A 15860-nucleotide genomic window follows, 5' to 3' on the forward strand; every position below is an offset into this window, starting at 1 on the left:
TTTATCATGTCATCGATAACCTATCGTTTTGGCAGCGAGCAGACGATACTACGAAGCGATACTATCTGCAAAGAGTTTCGTGTCTTATCGATAATCAAGCGTTGTGCAGTGTGTCGTTTTGTGAAACCGGCAAATCGCTATTGTGAAAATGGCTGATAAAAAAGGTAAATTTAAGAATATTAAATTCATTTAAGCGCATGTTCACTTATAAAACGTCAACTAGACAGGTGGCAACAATGATGGAAACAAGGAGAAACGCCGCAAAGAGTCCATTCTGGATCTGTCCAAATATCTGGAAAAACAAATCCGCGTCAAATTCGCAGGCGGCCGCGAGGCATCTGGAATATTGAAAGGTTACGATGCGCTGCTTAATCTGGTGCTGGACAATACTGTGGAGTACTTGCGAGACTCTGACGAACCCTACAAACTGACAGAAGACTCGACACGTAGTTTGGGACTTGTTGTTTGCCGCGGCACTGCCTTGGTTTTAATTTGTCCGCAGGACGGCGTCGAAAGCATTGCGAATCCGTTTATAACGCAATAGAGTCGGAAGTGGAGATGCCCCCGCCTAGGTTAAGGTACAAAGATTTCGAGAACTCGGTTTGCATATTAATTAAAATACAATACAATATATAAATAGAACTTACAAAACTAAACTATGTAGCTATTCTAGACCAAACTCATTGCGTATCCAAGGATACTGTGCCGGGCACTCCATACACGTGTAGAAATAGCGATCCTCCTGCAGCACACGACTGCGCACTTTGCACACATTGGGCATTTGACACACCTGTTCATGCGGCTCCAGTTGCTTGGGCAGACAACGCCACGGCTCGAATTGATGAAGCTGATTACTGGGTGTCGGTTGACGCATCCATTGAATAGCCTGCTGATTGGTCACAAAGTACACATCCGGCAACTTCTGCATATCATCCAAGAAACGCTAAAGAAGCAGCATTTAATTCACAAGCTCGGAAGAATTGTCGTTCTTTGCTCACCAGAAAGGCATTCAGATAGTCCGTCTTCTTGAACCAAGTGGAGTGGAAATACAGTCCAAATGGTGCACGATTGCTCAGATAATGACGCTTGAAATTGTATGTCAGCATGCGATAGATGTCCTCGCCTGTTAAATGCGGTGGACAGCTGTCAACCATGTTGCAAGTGAATTCCCCAGTCTCCAATTGATTCATGACAAGCTCCCAGATGCCAGGATAACTGCGTGTTGGGCAATTTTGATTGGCACCCAGGCAACTGTGGGGCATCTTATAGTCGAGGGTGTATGGCCATAGCGGTGGATTCGAGTGTGGCGCTACCATGGAGGCATCGTAGACAAAACCAAACTCCTTCATCATCAGAAACTGACGATTCCAACCGACGCGCAGGAAGGGTACACGTATGCCACGTATCTCCTCCATGCGCACGCCTGCAAACTTGTTGATTATGTTCGCCTGGCCCACCATCTCATCAAACCAATCTTCAATGGTGGCATTCTTTGACCACCACAATTCCGGGCCGCGATGTCTAACAAAAAGAAGTCAAAAATTGTAATATACAATGAGAGTTGTGAGGGCAAAACCTACGTCACCGAGTGCACGGCAATCTCATGACCATCGTTCCACAATTTCTGCACATATTGATAGTTTGTGAATGGATGCGACACATAGAAGGTGCTCCTGATAGGACAACCATTGGGGTTACGACGATTTGGCGTGAAGAGCACCTTGGAAAACAGCTCCCAGTTGTCATGATTGATGGCATCATCGAACGTCAGAAGTATCATCTGCGGCACAGTGTGGGCCTGGAGATTGCCCGGTATCTGCGTGCCATCCTTGGAGCAGTGGCAATGCGGCAACTGGCACTTGCGTGGATCACACGAGCCCGCTGCATTGGGATCATGCTGCATATCACACCAGCCCTCATCGGAGCCATCAGGGCAATCCACAGAGCCATCGCAGAAATAATCCTGTGGCAGACAAGTCCCATCGGCGCAACCTAGCTGCGTGTGATCCGCACAATCGGCCATTTCAAGCAACGGCTTGGGTGCTGGCGTCTCCGCTGTAATGTCACAATTGTCCACGTTGTTTTTGAAATCGCAAATCTGACGCACAACATCGAAGAGCAAACCCTCAGAGCACTTGAATTCAAAGACTTCGCCATCGAGGCAGAGGAAATACTTGGCACACTCGCTGTTTGTCCAAATCTTGTGCACCGGACGTTGAGCATTGCGATAGAAGCGGGCGTCTTGCATGCAATTCACCGACGTTGAGCTGGAGCGACGATGACGATGATGACTGTGTGTGTGATTGCTAGTTGTGATCGCCTCCAACTGTTGTTGCCTGGTGGCATTGTCTGCAATGCAGGTCGTGAGACAGTTTTGTTCATTTATTCATATGTCTGTAATTTGCTGGCAATACTAATTAATACGTTGACCCAAAAATGACGACGACGACTGCTCACGTTCAAGCACTGGACTGGTCTGAGCTAAGCTGACTTTTTGGGCTGCTCGATGTTGCAACACCTGCCTCGATCACGCAGTCCAAGTGGCAGTGGCGCCACGCCACGTCAAGGGGGAAGCTATTGACAGGCGCCCGCTATTAGTTTTTAAATATCATTTAAGCTGCTCCCAGAAAATGTTGTCTACGCCTCTGGGTGGCATGCCACTTTGGCTGGCAGACAAGTCAATTGCGTTTGCAACACGATTTCGCAGTAGCAAACTCTAGAGCAGATCAAACTCGTAACTCTCTGGATTGGGCAAGCGAATGCGTGTGTGTAAAATGCAAGATGCGATCGAGATCTCGAAGATTTTTCATTGCACTCGTCTGTGTTTTTGTTTGTTTGTGTGTATATTTGGAGTGGCAGCTGCAGCGTTTAGAAAGTAACTTTGTGGCATGTTGTGGAGCTGTGTTGAAGGGAGGTCAGGAAAATTTCAGCAACTGTCGTTTGGGGTTCAATGCACAGTCGCTTGGCCCCTTGCTAGTTTTTTGGTATTATATAACAAACAGATCAACAACTTTCACACCCAAAGCGCACACCAAAGACACGCATACACACACATACACACACACTTGATCGTAGCGAATCGAAAAAAGTCAGGTAGTAAAATTGGGTGTCAAACAAAAGCGAGGAGAAATTACCAATGCTTGTGGCATCCGACAGCGTCGACGACATAATCACTAGCGTCGCCAACATGGCAACAACAACAAACAGGGCCAATGGGGGGCGTCTGCTACTAGCCTCTATTGCCTTTAGCCATGTGTGGCAGCTGCCTCTATAACGGTATTGTTTGTAATCCTCTGCAGCAACACTGGCAGCGGCGGAAGCGACGACCTTGACTGTGAAACAAGTTTGGCCATTTGAATTTTCCCTGGAGCCAAACATTTTCAACTGATTTCCAGTTTGCTTGTAAAAATAACCGGCGCGAACACGATTTGTTACTTCTTTTTGGTTTTTTGTTTTGTTGTGGCACTTTTGCAGTGATCGTTGCCGAAGACGGAGACAGACTAAAGTTGATGGAGCGCCCGACTTGGACATTTATACTGCAATATAAAGCGAATATCTTGTGCCCGGCAAGCGAGGGAGAAAGCTCTCTCAATGAGAGCAGGCTAAACTGTTGCATTTATTGCTCTTTTTTTAATAGTTGCTTTCAATTAAACAAAAAATAAATAAGCATTAAACGTGTTCTTATTTCTGGTTATTGAGTAGCTAATTCGATAAAAACTTTTGCATTTAGCTCAATGGCAGTATTTAAAATGAAACGTAATGTATTGCTTTTAATAATATCACTATATTTATAATATAGTTATATTTTCTAGTGGCGTTCAAATAAAGAATAAATAAAACCCGCGATGTTAAGTAAATACATAATTTATATATACATATATGTATATATATGCTTTAAAGACAATGTTTACTATTCATGTACCATAGTAATATTGTAAATAAACGTGGTTACCTTAAGACATATTATTAATACAAAAAAAAAAAACTTTAAAGTTTCGGTAAATTTGAAGAATAGCGAGCAAGACACATACATTTCAAATGATGTAGTTATTTAATAATTTCATTTATTAAACAATAAATAATTATCTTAAGTAACATGGTTCCTCGCCATAAATTATATACATTTCAACAAAATTATAATTATATTGAATATAATATATTATTTGCAATATTAATACATACGATAAAATTTTTTTTTTATTCTCAGTATTTTTTGAATTTCATAAATATATTTAATAAATAACACAAATTATTGCTCAGAACCATTCAAATATTTAAAAGATTTTTACAATTCCAAACTTTTAGATTGCCCCTCGCACCGACTCAAGCAATTAATATAGTATTTTCACAAAATAGGCAACGTAATCTCATATTTACGTTTAAAAAACAAAGTTACCAGCAAACAACAATTAATATGTTTAGTATAATTTTTTGACTCGAAGGCAACCAGTTGAATTACTTCAATGCTCTGCTGTATATTTGAATTTAGCTTTTAAATTTGAGACCTGCAACGGTTTTTCATAAAGTGGCGCTGCCAACTTGTTGAAAACTAGGTGAGTTTTAGTACCAACGCGCGTCGCCAGTGGCGCGTACCAGCGCATGCAACCGTGCACAAGCGTCATATTTTATTTTAGCGCCAGGAAACCAAGAGCTGTTTTAAGGATTTTAAATATACACTTGTGAAATAGCAGTTTCCATCTTGTTGTGGAGATGCGCCCCAGTCTGGGAACACCACAATCGCGTGGCGGTGCACGCAAAGTGCCCGGCGGTCAAATGACACAACTCCAGATGCAAAAGGCTCAACAAGAGGCCGCCGACGCCGCCGCCTTGGATGCCTTGGACGAGGCTCTGATTTTCGACGATGAAGAGGGCGGCACTCGCATTGGCGACATCTACATACCGCCCCCCGTGCCGCCGCACTGCTCCATGGAGAGCGTTGGTCCGCGTCTGATTATCAAACGTATAGTCAACTACAATTTCAAGAGCTATGCTGGCGAAGTGGATTTAGGTCCATTTCATCACTCGTTCACCGCCATCATTGGTCCCAATGGCAGCGGCAAGAGCAATGTCATCGACTCCATGATGTTCGTCTTTGGCTGTCGTGCGAATCGCATTCGTTGCAAGAAACTCTCGACGCTCATTCACAACTCCAAGAATCATCCCAATCTCAACAGCTGCTCGGTTGCTGTACACTTTGAGCTGGTCGAGGACAAGTCTGATGGTTCCGCCGTAGTTGTGCCAAACTCGCAGTTCATTGTGCAACGCACAGCGATGTCGGATAACTCTTCGTACTATCAGATTGACAAACAGCGGGCACAGCTGAAAGATGTGGCCAAGTTGCTGAAGAAGCATCACATCGACCTCGAACACAATCGTTTCCTTATACTCCAAGGCGAGGTGGAGTCCATTGCCATGATGAAGCCCAAAGGACTCGCCGAAAACGAAACTGGGATGCTCGAATATCTGGAGGACATCATTGGCACACAACGCTACATTCGTCCGCTGCAGCAGATCAATCAGCGTGTGGATCAGTTGACCGATGATCGTACAGAGAAGCACAATCGTTGCAAGCTCGCCGAGCGGGAGATGAAGGATCTGGAGCAGCCGTACAACGAAGCCGTAGAGTATTTGCGCAAGGAGAACGATTTGACGCGCACCAAGAACTGGGTGACCCAGAAGTACATTAGCATTAAGAAACAGAAGCTGGAGCAGTACACCAAGGAGCACGAGACCTGCTCCGAGGAGCTAAAAACGCACGATGAAGGCACCGAAGCCCTAAAAAAAGAACGTGGCGAGAAAGAGTTGATAATACGCAAGGAGATTGAGTAAGTACGCAATAGACTATCTTTATGCTCTGGCTAACAATTTGTTTCAGAGCTTATGAAGCACTCGTGAAACAGCGTGAAGATATCAAGAAGCAACTGGTGGCCTCGGAGCGCAGCTACACCGAAGTCCAGAGCGCCATGGAGAATACGAACAAACAGCGCAAGAAGGATAAAACACAAATCGAGAAGAATCAACAGGAGCTCGACGAGCTGCACAAATTGCCAGAGAAGAATCAGCAGGAGATCAAAGACTCGGAACGTAAAATGGAACGTTTGGATCAGGAGAAACAGAAGGTCAGCGAGCAGTTGGAGCAGAAGTTGGCCGAACTCAAAGAGCTCTCAGAGCCTTTAACAGAGCAGCGTCTGAAGTACAGCGATGAGCTGATTGGCCTTAAGGAGGCGGTCAATGTGGCCAAGGAGAAGCTGACGCTGCATGAATCGCAGCTTAAGATACTCAAGCAGGTGGAGACAACAGAGGCGCGTAAATTTGAGACTCTTAAGAGCTCATTTGAGGAATCTGAGAGAAATCTTGCGGATATGCGCGGCAAATTAGAAGAATTGCAAGTCAATATGCCTGAGATACAGCAGGAGATGGCGACTAAGGCGGGTGAGATCGATAAGCTCTGCAAAGAGGAGCGCAACATGGCGCTGCAATGTCGCAAACTACGTGATGAGGTAATCAACTTAACCCCCTAAAGAAACACACGTATTTATACTTAATTTCTGTGGTAGATCAATGAACGCTCCTCCAATATGCAAGCCCAACGTTCCAATGATGCTGTGCTCAATTTTCTGATGCGTATGAAAGCAGAGGGCAAAATACCGGGTATCCTGGGACGCCTGGGTGACTTGGGTGGCATTGATGCTAAGTATGACATTGCCATTTCGACGGCATGTGGTCGTCTTGACAACATTGTGACCGACAACTACGATACGGCAACAGCAGCCATCAAAGCGCTGAAGCAGCACAATGTGGGACGCGCCAACTTTATACCCTTGAATCGCATGGAGCACTGGCGCAACAAGGCGTATCCCATACAAACGTAAGCAAGGATTACTTCTTTTAAAAGTAATCAATTAATCAATTGTGGTTCTTTTGAAGTCCTGGCAACGTGCCGCGTCTTTATGACTTGGTCCGCGTGGAGGATGAGCGCGTGAAGACCGCTTTCTATATGGCTTTGCGCAACACGCTGGTTGCCGACGATCTGGAGCAGGGCACTCGTATTGCCTATGGCCGAGAACGTTTTCGTGTCGTGACGCTGCGTGGCGAAATCATTGAACAGACTGGCACAATGTCGGGCGGTGGCAATCGTCCGATACGCGGCAAAATGGGCACCGAAGTGCGCACCAAGACAGCTCAATCAGCAGACAATTCGCATTGCTCGCAAAAGGATCTGGAGGATATGCAACAGCAGGCGGAGGAGCTGCAGTCGCGCATCAACTATTGCCAGGAACAACAGGGACGCTTGGAGCGCGAGCAGCAAATGCTGCAAAAGAATCTGGAACGTGGCGAGTCGGAAAAAAAGCGTCTTGCTGTGAGCATCAAATCGCTAGAACAACAAATGGCCAGCAACGTAAAGCAAGTGGAGGCGCAGCGCAAAAAGATGCTGGCCACCACAACCGATGAAGCCGCTGTCAAGGAACACGAGTCCCACATTGAAGAGGCGAAGCAAGAGCTGACTGAATCCGAGGAGAAGGAGAAGGCGATGAGTGACAAGATTAAGAAAGTACAGGACGAATACGATGCGTTGCGTTCGGATAATGTGAAACCACTGGAGGCACAGCTCAAGAAGACAAAGAATCAGTATGAGAAGCTGGCAGCCAACATACGTACGCTAACTGTAGCCTTGACCACGGCTCAGCGCAGCATCGAGCGGCTGGAGAAGAACAATGGCAATCTGCAGGAGAATATCAAACAGGCCGAGGATAAGTTGCGTTCACTGAGCGAGGAGCGTACACAATGCCAGGAGCGCAAGGAGGAGCTCGAGAAGCAGGTGGCCGAGGCCGAGGAAGCTATTGACAGCGCCAAGTCTCAATCGTCGGACATTAAAAAGGAGATCGATGAGTTGAACAAGCAGGAGAATCAACGCAACATGGAGCGCATCGAATTGGATACCAAAATGCAGGCAGCCGCAGCTAAAATGAACGAAGTCAAGTCCGATATACCGCGTTGGCAGCAGCAGCTTAAACCTCTCAAGCTCAACGAGATTCCAGGCGACACAGAACCGCCGGCACCGCTTAAAACACTTAGCGAGGAGGAGTTGGAGGCGGAGAGCTTGGAGGATATGCAGTATAAACAAACTCTTCTCGAGGAGCAGCTGAAAAAGAAACCGAATTTGGGCTTTATCAAGGAGTTCACGGACAAGCGTCTGGTGTACTTGGATCGCGTGCGTGTCCTCGAGGACATCACATCGAAGCGTAACGAGATGCGTGACAAATATGAAGAGGTGCGCAAACGTCGCTACACTGAATTTATGGAGGGATTCAACATCATCACACGCAAACTGAAGGAAATGTATCGCATGATTACATTGGGCGGCGATGCAGATCTTGAGCTTGTGGACTCCATGGATCCCTTCACCGAGGGTGTGCAGTTCACAGTGCGTCCGCCGAAGAAGAGCTGGAAATACATCTCGAATTTGTCGGGCGGCGAGAAGACGCTCTCGTCGCTGGCTTTGGTCTTTGCCTTGCATTATTACAAGCCATCGCCTTTGTACTTTATGGATGAGATTGATGCGGCGCTGGACTTTAAGAACGTATCCATTGTTGGCCATTACATAAAGGTACGAGACTTTACTCTCTTAAATTAATGTAAACTAAAACCTTTGACTTTTCTTTTGCAGGAACGCACCAAGAACGCTCAGTTTATTATTGTGTCGCTGCGCGTCAACATGTTTGAGTTATCCAACTATTTGGTGGGCATCTACAAGGTGGATGACTGCACGGATTCGGTTACTCTGAAGAATCGTCCACCCAAACCGCTGCCGCCAGCATCGCAGATGCTGTCTTCACAGCGTGAAGACACTGTGCGCATTACCATCAACGGAGGAGAGAATCAAACGCAACAAGTGCGGCAGGAATTGCTCACAGAGATTTCGAGACTGTGCGGCAGAGAGACAACATTCGCCCCGCCACTCGAGAGCACAGTGTTCTCTCAAATTTTAAATGCAGCCGGCAACGATGCGACCAACAGAGCCAGCTTGCAGAGTCCGCCTCGCTCGCCAGCTATGAATGTCTCGTCTTAAAGCGACCCTCGATCGTCATTAAAATACAAATTTACTTTTAATAGTACAAAATCATCCCATAATAAACGTTAACAATAATAATAAAACCTAAAAGCTAGACATGATTTTACTGCAAATGTTTGCCAATGCCTCCGTCGTCTCATTACGCATGGCCGTGATATCCTCGCCTGCGTCGCAAGCTCGCGTCACCATTGGATCTAGAGGCAATGAGCCCAGAAGTGGCACCTCCATCTCAGCGCACATCGCTGCAGCGCCTCCAGTTTTAGCCGGAAAGATGTCGGAGCTGTTGCCACAGTGGCCACAGCGAAAGCTAGCCATATTCTCGACCACACCCAGAATGGGAATACGTTGCTTCTTGCAGAAATTTATCTCTTTGCGCACATCCAACAATGCAACCTCTTGTGGCGTCGTTACAATGATGGCACTCAGCGATTCCGGAGCATCATCGTCTCGTAGATAGCTAACCACGGACAAATGCTCATCCGATGTACCTGGGGGGAGTGTCCAGCAGCAGCAGATCCAAGTTACCCCAGTCCACCTCACTCAGGAATTGACGAATCATGCCATTCTTTTTTGGGACCACGCCAAATGATGGCATCGTCCACAGAGCCAAGCAGAAAACCAATGGACATAAGGCAGACGTTGTCATCGATGCCCACCGGCGACCAACCGGAGCCCGACTGATGTACATTTTCGCCTAGCGCGCCCAGTAGACGTGGTTGCGATGGTCCACATATATCAATGTCCAGCACACCGAAATTGTTGTCTGGACAACTACGGGCCAGGTAGCGTGTCAGCAGCGTGGTCACTGTGCTCTTGCCTACACCTCCTTTGCCGGACAGTATGAGCAGCTTGTGCTTTACATCCTTCATGGCGGCTGCAACCAAAGCTTTGCCTGGATCCTCTAGTTTCTTGTTCGGATCACTGCATATACTCTGGTTGGGGCAGCCAGCGCAGGCGCTGACCCGACCGGCCTGTTCGCTCTCCACACCGGGACAGTGCTCTGGTGGTGGCGCTTCCATGTTTATTTTGTGTATTTTAAATTCACGTTGTGAAATCCAAAACAATAAATGCAAATCAACAATTGCGCTGATAAGACGTCCGATATGCGTCAGAGTATTTAGTGAATGGCACTCGACTGGCATTCGGAGACATTGATCGATTATCTATCGCAAATATCGATTATGAAAATCATTTTAATTCAATTCCTTTAATGAACGTATTTGCAAAAATTTGTTTGTGGCTCTACATTCATTGCAAATAATAAAAAAATTTGGGAGTCACATTTTGTAAAAAAAAATATTTAACTGTTTAAGATATTCCAATCAAAAATGTGCCTAGGCGTTAAAATGTATATTTTCAAAATTATGCTTACGGTCACATGCAAGACAAGTTTATTGCTAATGTAAAATTCCTCATTAGGTTTAACAACTTTTTTCATTTGGCCTTAGAAACCTTATAATAGTCGATTGTTACTGCAATAATAGTTCTGGCCAAAATTAGTATTTTAAATTCACCAGCACAATTGGAAATAATTATATCAATATTTTGTTATACCAAAAATCCATATATTTAGTTTTATTTCTTCGCAATGTTGCATTTAAAATGCTATAAAATTAGATCCATGGTTAAACTCTTAACTAGCGGCATTATAATCAGCCAAACTCTTGGCGCTGATTGGATCCAATTGGCGCACGCCGGAGCTATCGACGACCGCAACACTGAAGTTCTTCAAGTTTACAATCAAACGCTTCTGAATTTCCAAAACACACTTCTTCAGCACATCATATGCCTCCTCCTGTGTGATGTTGGGATGCCAATAGCGATCGAATATGCTGGAGCAGAACATGCTGCCGTAGCCATGACCGGCATAATTTAGGGACTGAGCAGACGCCAGATAATCAATGAAAGTCAGCTCGGGGCCTTCGACAGGGTCGTAACTAGAAGTGTATAAATCAAAACATTTGTCTATTGCGAATTGTGGTTATAATTACTTACCCAGCGACAAACATAAACACTTGGTATCTTGTGCGACTGCGAAGACTTTCGGCCAAATTCTTGCGCGTAAAATGTGCCGCAGAACGAGGACTTAGGTCGTAACCATTGCGCATCTTGTACAGTGCAATGTTCTTGGCAATGAACTCGGTAAATTGTTCAGTGTCGCCGGATTCGCCAACTGTTGAAATCAACAAGTTATCCGCAACCTTATGGATCTTGTTCTCATCTAAAACAGTTAGAGGAAAAATGCTAAGTTACTCTGTTGAACCCGGTCTAAGTCAGATTCCACACATTTACCTTCTTTCATCACTATTACAGAATTTGCGTGAGTTGTGTCTGCTGCTAGCATAACAAAATCAGGTCCCTTAATACCAAGAAGAGTTTCCATTTTCAAACAGTGTTATTTATTTTACTTTTGCTGGTTGTTAGGATGACTTGATTAAATTTCTAGCTGTAGCTGTCTCACGGCTTACTGTGGCGGTCGGGCGATAGATTTTTGATAGCTTTTCGATTTTGCGTCAATGCAACCATGGGTAATATTGATAGTTGTTCAACGATGTATTGGGTAGGGTTGCCCCAATAAAAATATTGCCGCTATTTAAATATGCCTGCTCATTATGCTATTACAAATATTAACGCGATTATTTATTATTCATATTTTATATAATCAATACTGATTTGCTTAGGGAAAGAAACGGTGTGACCATTTCATGTTATTTCTATATTCGCGGAATGAAGTTAAGTGAGTTATTTAACAAATAGGAGGTTATTCCCTCCCATGATTAAAATTATTGTCTAAGGTGACTCAAATTAAAAACAAACAACACAAAATAAAAAGGCTTTGTATTTTGGAAAAATTCCTATTAGTAATAAAATGTGACCGGCCCAGTTATTTCGTATTTCTGTGGATATATATATTTCTGTAGTGTATATCGTGTATTTTTTTATGTAGTGGTATATTTTAAAAATCGATTTACGGTCACACTGTACCCATCTCTACATTTTAGTCTTTCCTTCGTATTTTACTTCGTGTCGTCGTCGCTTTTGTGAACAAAAAAATACGAGAAAAGTTGTAAAAGCAACGAGATTTTGCTTCAGTATTTTGAGCAAAATTTCAAGAAAATAGTGCAACACATAGCTAGCAACTCACTGCAACTTATTTTTTTGTACCCCCGTCGTATACAAAAGCCGTCAAAATTGAGTCGACAAAGATTGACGAGACTTTTCCTTCCACAACTGCTATGGAGGATAAAGCAACAACAAAAGATCTAGATCAATGGATTGAGCAGTTGAACGAATGCAATCAATTGACAGAAACACAAGTTCGCACCCTCTGCGATAAGGTAAGGAGTCGCCAGCTTCGCCCTTATTCCCCATAAAATAAGATTTAAAAATAATTTCCATCATCATCGCGCTTGTGTGTGTCTCTCGGCTCTGCTTGGGCACTATAATTTTGCAAATGGTTGCGTGCTATATGCTCTCGCTCACTCCCATTAGGCCTCAGCTTTAGCTCATGAATCATGATGCGCTGCTTTTGCTTACTCGCAGTAGCGGCTATGGCGTCGCCATATTGGAATATTGGTAAATTCCAACAGCCAAGCGCCGCTATGCCCGCCGTCTGTGCAAGTGAGATGCCAATAAGCATTGCGTGAACGCGTGAATGAGACAACTACTGGATGCTTGCGCTCGATGCCTAGGCGAAAGATAATTTTCGTTTCGTTTTTTTATGTGTAAATTTTATTTTCTATAGAGTTTTGTTTATTTATTGATAATGGCAAACGTGCATTGTCGTTCTCGTTGAAATCAAAATTGCAACAACCTTGCTATGTCTCGTCTGTCCCACCCTGCGTCATAAGTCGTATTTTCTTTGCTAAGTAAATATTACTTAATGGTTTTGTGTGTTGGTGTGTGCTTAGAATATGTATCTATGTATGCACCGTGCCCAAATACACTTGTGCGTATGTGTTTGTGTGTGTATGTCGGAGAGGAGTGCATATGTATGTGTGTGCGTGTGTTTGTGTTTTTTCTTCTTTCCAACAATATTGGATTCAATTAAACAAATTAACGAAAAGCTCACGCGTATAGATATTTCACACCAAAGCGCATCGATATCAATTATTTTCAATTTGCTGATTTCGCCGTTATTGTGGCCGCTTTTTTGCTCATTGATTGCGGTGCCTATATAGAAGTGGGGTTATGTTTGCGTCACCCAAATATTTTGTTGTGCCCAATAAGTTCTATTCCGTCTGCCTTAATGAAACCCAAGGGTGACGGGAAACAAGGGAGAGAAATGTCTTCTTGATGCCAAAAACTATAGCTATATAGGATTGTATGGCGGAAACGGCCGCAGACGCCATCGAGACAAGGTAAAAGTTGCAAAAAAAAAAAAAATTAAATTGGCTCATATAAATCGTTGTTGTCTTCAATCCGGACCCGGAAGTTTGTTTGTCCGCCTGTCATGTCGCCTTCATACAATTATGCTATAAACGATAATTGTGAATTAGTTTTCTAAATATGTATTTTGCAAAAACCAGAAAAAATCTCTCGTTTTAGTGCCGCCATCTATTGTGTTTTTTCTTTCTCGATACTTCGTTGCTTTAGGTTCGATAATTAGCATAATCGATTTATCGAGCAGAATTGTTTTGTTTACAAAATAAATTAATGCATATATTTCGTAAATTTTCTTCATTTTAGGCAAAGGAAATTCTCTCGAAGGAATCCAATGTGCAGGAGGTGAAATGCCCCGTCACAGTTTGCGGCGATGTGCACGGCCAGTTTCACGATTTGATGGAACTGTTCCGGATAGGCGGCAAGTCGCCCGATACAAATTATTTGTTCATGGGCGATTATGTTGATCGTGGCTACTATTCGGTGGAGACGGTCACGCTGCTGGTGTCGCTCAAAGTGCGCTATCGGGAGCGCATCACCATCCTGCGTGGCAATCACGAATCCCGTCAGATCACACAGGTCTATGGGTTCTATGATGAGTGCCTGCGAAAGTATGGCAACGCGAATGTGTGGAAGTATTTTACCGATTTGTTCGACTACTTGCCGTTAACGGCGCTGGTGGACGGCCAAATCTTTTGCCTACACGGAGGATTGAGTCCTTCGATTGATAGCTTGGATCATATACGTGCATTGGATCGCTTGCAGGAGGTGCCCCACGAGGGACCCATGTGCGATCTGCTGTGGTCCGATCCTGATGACAGGGGTGGCTGGGGCATTTCCCCACGCGGAGCTGGCTACACCTTTGGACAGGTAAGCTGTCATTTCGAATTTATAATGCCCAGTTCTAATATGTAATGTATTTTGTTTGACAGGATATATCAGAAACGTTTAACAACACAAACGGCTTGACTTTGGTCTCGCGTGCACATCAGCTGGTGATGGAAGGCTACAACTGGTGTCATGATCGCAATGTTGTCACAATATTCTCAGCGCCAAACTATTGCTACAGATGTGGTAATCAAGCGGCTCTCATGGAACTGGATGATTCACTTAAATTTTCATTGTAAGTATTCCATACGCAATGATTCACACTCATTGTATTTTATTGATAACAGTACTAATCAATGCATTCTCTCTCGCACTTTTTGCTATCTGTGCCACTTGCAGCCTACAATTTGACCCAGCACCGCGACGCGGAGAGCCCCACGTAACGCGAAGAACACCAGATTATTTCCTTTAAGCTGTTTGCTCTCGGCACACGTGCAGCTTAAACATTTATACACACACATATTACATCGCATTATAACAACAACAGAAAAAATATAAACAAAACGCAAAACAGCAAAAAAATACATAAAAAAACAAAAAACAATAACCTGTAACAATTTCGATGCATTTTGTGTTGTACAATTGAGAAGCAGCTGCAGTTGCCACAAAGAAAAAAACAAAACTAAACAAAAAACAGAAACAGAAATATGAATGAAAAAAGATAACAAAATTCTTCTGCGCAAAAATTGTAAATGCATTGAATGTTGTTGAACGTGGGTCGAAAGACGCGCAACGGGGGGTGCCGAGTGTGAAGAGCAGAAGCGGGATTAGAAGGAGCAGCAGTAGCAGGCAGAAGCAGAAGAGCAGCAGCAGAGGGAGAAAGAGCGGGGCGGATAATACAATCCAATCAAACCTACCAACCAACCAACCAAGCAAGCAACAACAAAACACAACAACCAACAACAACTACAACTACTTAGCTAAATTTGTTAATTTATAAAATAACGAACTAAGCGTCGCGAGCAGCAAAAGCCAGAAATATGATGGATGGATATGGAAGGATGATGGAATAAATAGAATTGGAATGGAGTATAGAACGAAACACGGAACCCAACCGAATGAAGTCGAGTCCAGCAGCAGAGCCGAGCCAAGCCGGGATGTGGGTTGGGCACACGTTTTTTTGTCATTGACGTACAATGGACAGACAGAGGACTTTAGTAGGAGGACAAGAACATCAAAGCAAGCATCGCGGGGGACAGAGCAGAACAGAAACAGAACGGAGAACAGAGAGAAGGAGATGATAGCGGGGACAGCTGGGCGGGTTCAGCGATTCAAATAAAATAAAAAAAATTATTAAGGAATACAAACAAAAAGAAATTTAATATTACTGATTACAATTAAAAAAAGAAAAATTATTTAAAAAAAATTATACAAAAAAAGAGAACAAAACAAAAAAAAGTAAATTCATTCAGAGAATGTTCCTGTCTTCACTTTTGCTTTCAAATCATCAAATTTCATATGAATGCTTTTTGCAAACGTAATTAAAAAAAAAAAACGACGAAAAGAAAACAACCAT

General features: G+C 43.9%; 6 protein-coding genes across 6 annotated transcripts; 3 read left to right on the forward strand and 3 right to left on the reverse strand.

The window, feature by feature from the left end:
• Positions 1 to 6: 6 nt before the first annotated feature.
• LOC132786975 (U6 snRNA-associated Sm-like protein LSm7) lies at positions 7 to 656 on the forward strand. Its single transcript, XM_060793786.1, has 2 exons — positions 7 to 108; positions 224 to 656. The coding sequence occupies exons 1-2, from the start codon at positions 7 to 9 to the stop codon at positions 542 to 544; spliced, it is 423 nt and encodes a 140-aa protein (XP_060649769.1). The 3' UTR covers positions 545 to 656.
• Positions 588 to 3505, reverse strand: LOC132794141 (chitin deacetylase 1). The gene is made up of 4 exons (XM_060804408.1): positions 3135 to 3505; positions 1581 to 2349; positions 999 to 1521; positions 588 to 943 (listed from the first exon to the last, which is right to left on the reverse strand). The coding sequence occupies exons 1-4, from the start codon at positions 3376 to 3378 to the stop codon at positions 665 to 667; spliced, it is 1815 nt and encodes a 604-aa protein (XP_060660391.1). The 5' UTR covers positions 3379 to 3505; the 3' UTR covers positions 588 to 664.
• Positions 3506 to 4433: 928 nt separating this feature from the next.
• LOC132794131 (structural maintenance of chromosomes protein 4) lies at positions 4434 to 9070 on the forward strand. The gene is made up of 5 exons (XM_060804398.1): positions 4434 to 5825; positions 5876 to 6500; positions 6558 to 6868; positions 6928 to 8608; positions 8669 to 9070. Exons 1-5 carry the CDS (start codon positions 4711 to 4713, stop codon positions 9068 to 9070), a joined length of 4134 nt encoding a protein of 1377 aa, XP_060660381.1. The 5' UTR covers positions 4434 to 4710.
• An 18-nt stretch (positions 9071 to 9088) lies between these two features.
• Positions 9089 to 10255, reverse strand: LOC132794157 (cytosolic Fe-S cluster assembly factor Nubp1 homolog). The gene is given in 3 exon segments (XM_060804432.1): positions 9089 to 9568; positions 9570 to 9647; positions 9649 to 10255. Coding segments are annotated over 3 exon segments (1056 nt in total). The 5' UTR covers positions 10216 to 10255; the 3' UTR covers positions 9089 to 9157.
• A 361-nt stretch (positions 10256 to 10616) lies between these two features.
• Positions 10617 to 11548, reverse strand: LOC132794173 (probable proteasome subunit beta type-2). The gene is made up of 3 exons (XM_060804458.1): positions 11366 to 11548; positions 11069 to 11294; positions 10617 to 11010 (listed from the first exon to the last, which is right to left on the reverse strand). Exons 1-3 carry the CDS (start codon positions 11454 to 11456, stop codon positions 10707 to 10709), a joined length of 621 nt encoding a protein of 206 aa, XP_060660441.1. The 5' UTR covers positions 11457 to 11548; the 3' UTR covers positions 10617 to 10706.
• A 514-nt stretch (positions 11549 to 12062) lies between these two features.
• On the forward strand, positions 12063 to 15030 carry LOC132794165 (serine/threonine-protein phosphatase PP2A). Its single transcript, XM_060804444.1, has 4 exons — positions 12063 to 12411; positions 13763 to 14326; positions 14389 to 14579; positions 14684 to 15030. Exons 1-4 carry the CDS (start codon positions 12310 to 12312, stop codon positions 14754 to 14756), a joined length of 930 nt encoding a protein of 309 aa, XP_060660427.1. The 5' UTR covers positions 12063 to 12309; the 3' UTR covers positions 14757 to 15030.
• Positions 15031 to 15860: the final 830 nt, after the last annotated feature.

This window comes from Drosophila nasuta, chromosome 2L, assembly GCF_023558535.2.
Source record: "Drosophila nasuta strain 15112-1781.00 chromosome 2L, ASM2355853v1, whole genome shotgun sequence".
Classification (NCBI taxonomy): domain Eukaryota; kingdom Metazoa; phylum Arthropoda; class Insecta; order Diptera; family Drosophilidae; genus Drosophila; species Drosophila nasuta.

Excerpts from the sequence above, each read along its gene's own strand:
- LOC132794131 (XM_060804398.1), top strand. The coding sequence starts at position 4,711 with ATGCGCCCCAGTCTGGGAACACCACAATCGCGTGGCGGTGCACGCAAA. Across the intron at positions 6,869-6,927 it reads AAGGCGTATCCCATACAAAC|TCCTGGCAACGTGCCGCGTC; the intron begins GTAAGCAAGGAT and ends GTTCTTTTGAAG. Across the intron at positions 8,609-8,668 it reads TTGTTGGCCATTACATAAAG|GAACGCACCAAGAACGCTCA; the intron begins GTACGAGACTTT and ends TTTCTTTTGCAG.
- LOC132786975 (XM_060793786.1), top strand. The coding sequence starts at position 7 with ATGTCATCGATAACCTATCGTTTTGGCAGCGAGCAGACGATACTACGA. Across the intron at positions 109-223 it reads CGATAATCAAGCGTTGTGCA|ACAGGTGGCAACAATGATGG; the intron begins GTGTGTCGTTTT and ends AACGTCAACTAG.
- LOC132794141 (XM_060804408.1), bottom strand. The coding sequence starts at position 3,378 with ATGTTTGGCTCCAGGGAAAATTCAAATGGCCAAACTTGTTTCACAGTC. Across the intron at positions 1,522-1,580 it reads ATTGCCGTGCACTCGGTGAC|ACATCGCGGCCCGGAATTGT; the intron begins GTAGGTTTTGCC and ends TCTTTTTGTTAG. Across the intron at positions 944-998 it reads ACTATCTGAATGCCTTTCTG|CGTTTCTTGGATGATATGCA; the intron begins GTGAGCAAAGAA and ends CTGCTTCTTTAG.
- LOC132794173 (XM_060804458.1), bottom strand. The coding sequence starts at position 11,456 with ATGGAAACTCTTCTTGGTATTAAGGGACCTGATTTTGTTATGCTAGCA. Across the intron at positions 11,295-11,365 it reads TGTAATAGTGATGAAAGAAG|ATGAGAACAAGATCCATAAG; the intron begins GTAAATGTGTGG and ends TAACTGTTTTAG. Across the intron at positions 11,011-11,068 it reads GTGTTTATGTTTGTCGCTGG|TTACGACCCTGTCGAAGGCC; the intron begins GTAAGTAATTAT and ends ATACACTTCTAG.
- LOC132794165 (XM_060804444.1), top strand. The coding sequence starts at position 12,310 with ATGGAGGATAAAGCAACAACAAAAGATCTAGATCAATGGATTGAGCAG. Across the intron at positions 12,412-13,762 it reads TTCGCACCCTCTGCGATAAG|GCAAAGGAAATTCTCTCGAA; the intron begins GTAAGGAGTCGC and ends TCTTCATTTTAG. Across the intron at positions 14,580-14,683 it reads GATTCACTTAAATTTTCATT|CCTACAATTTGACCCAGCAC; the intron begins GTAAGTATTCCA and ends TGCCACTTGCAG.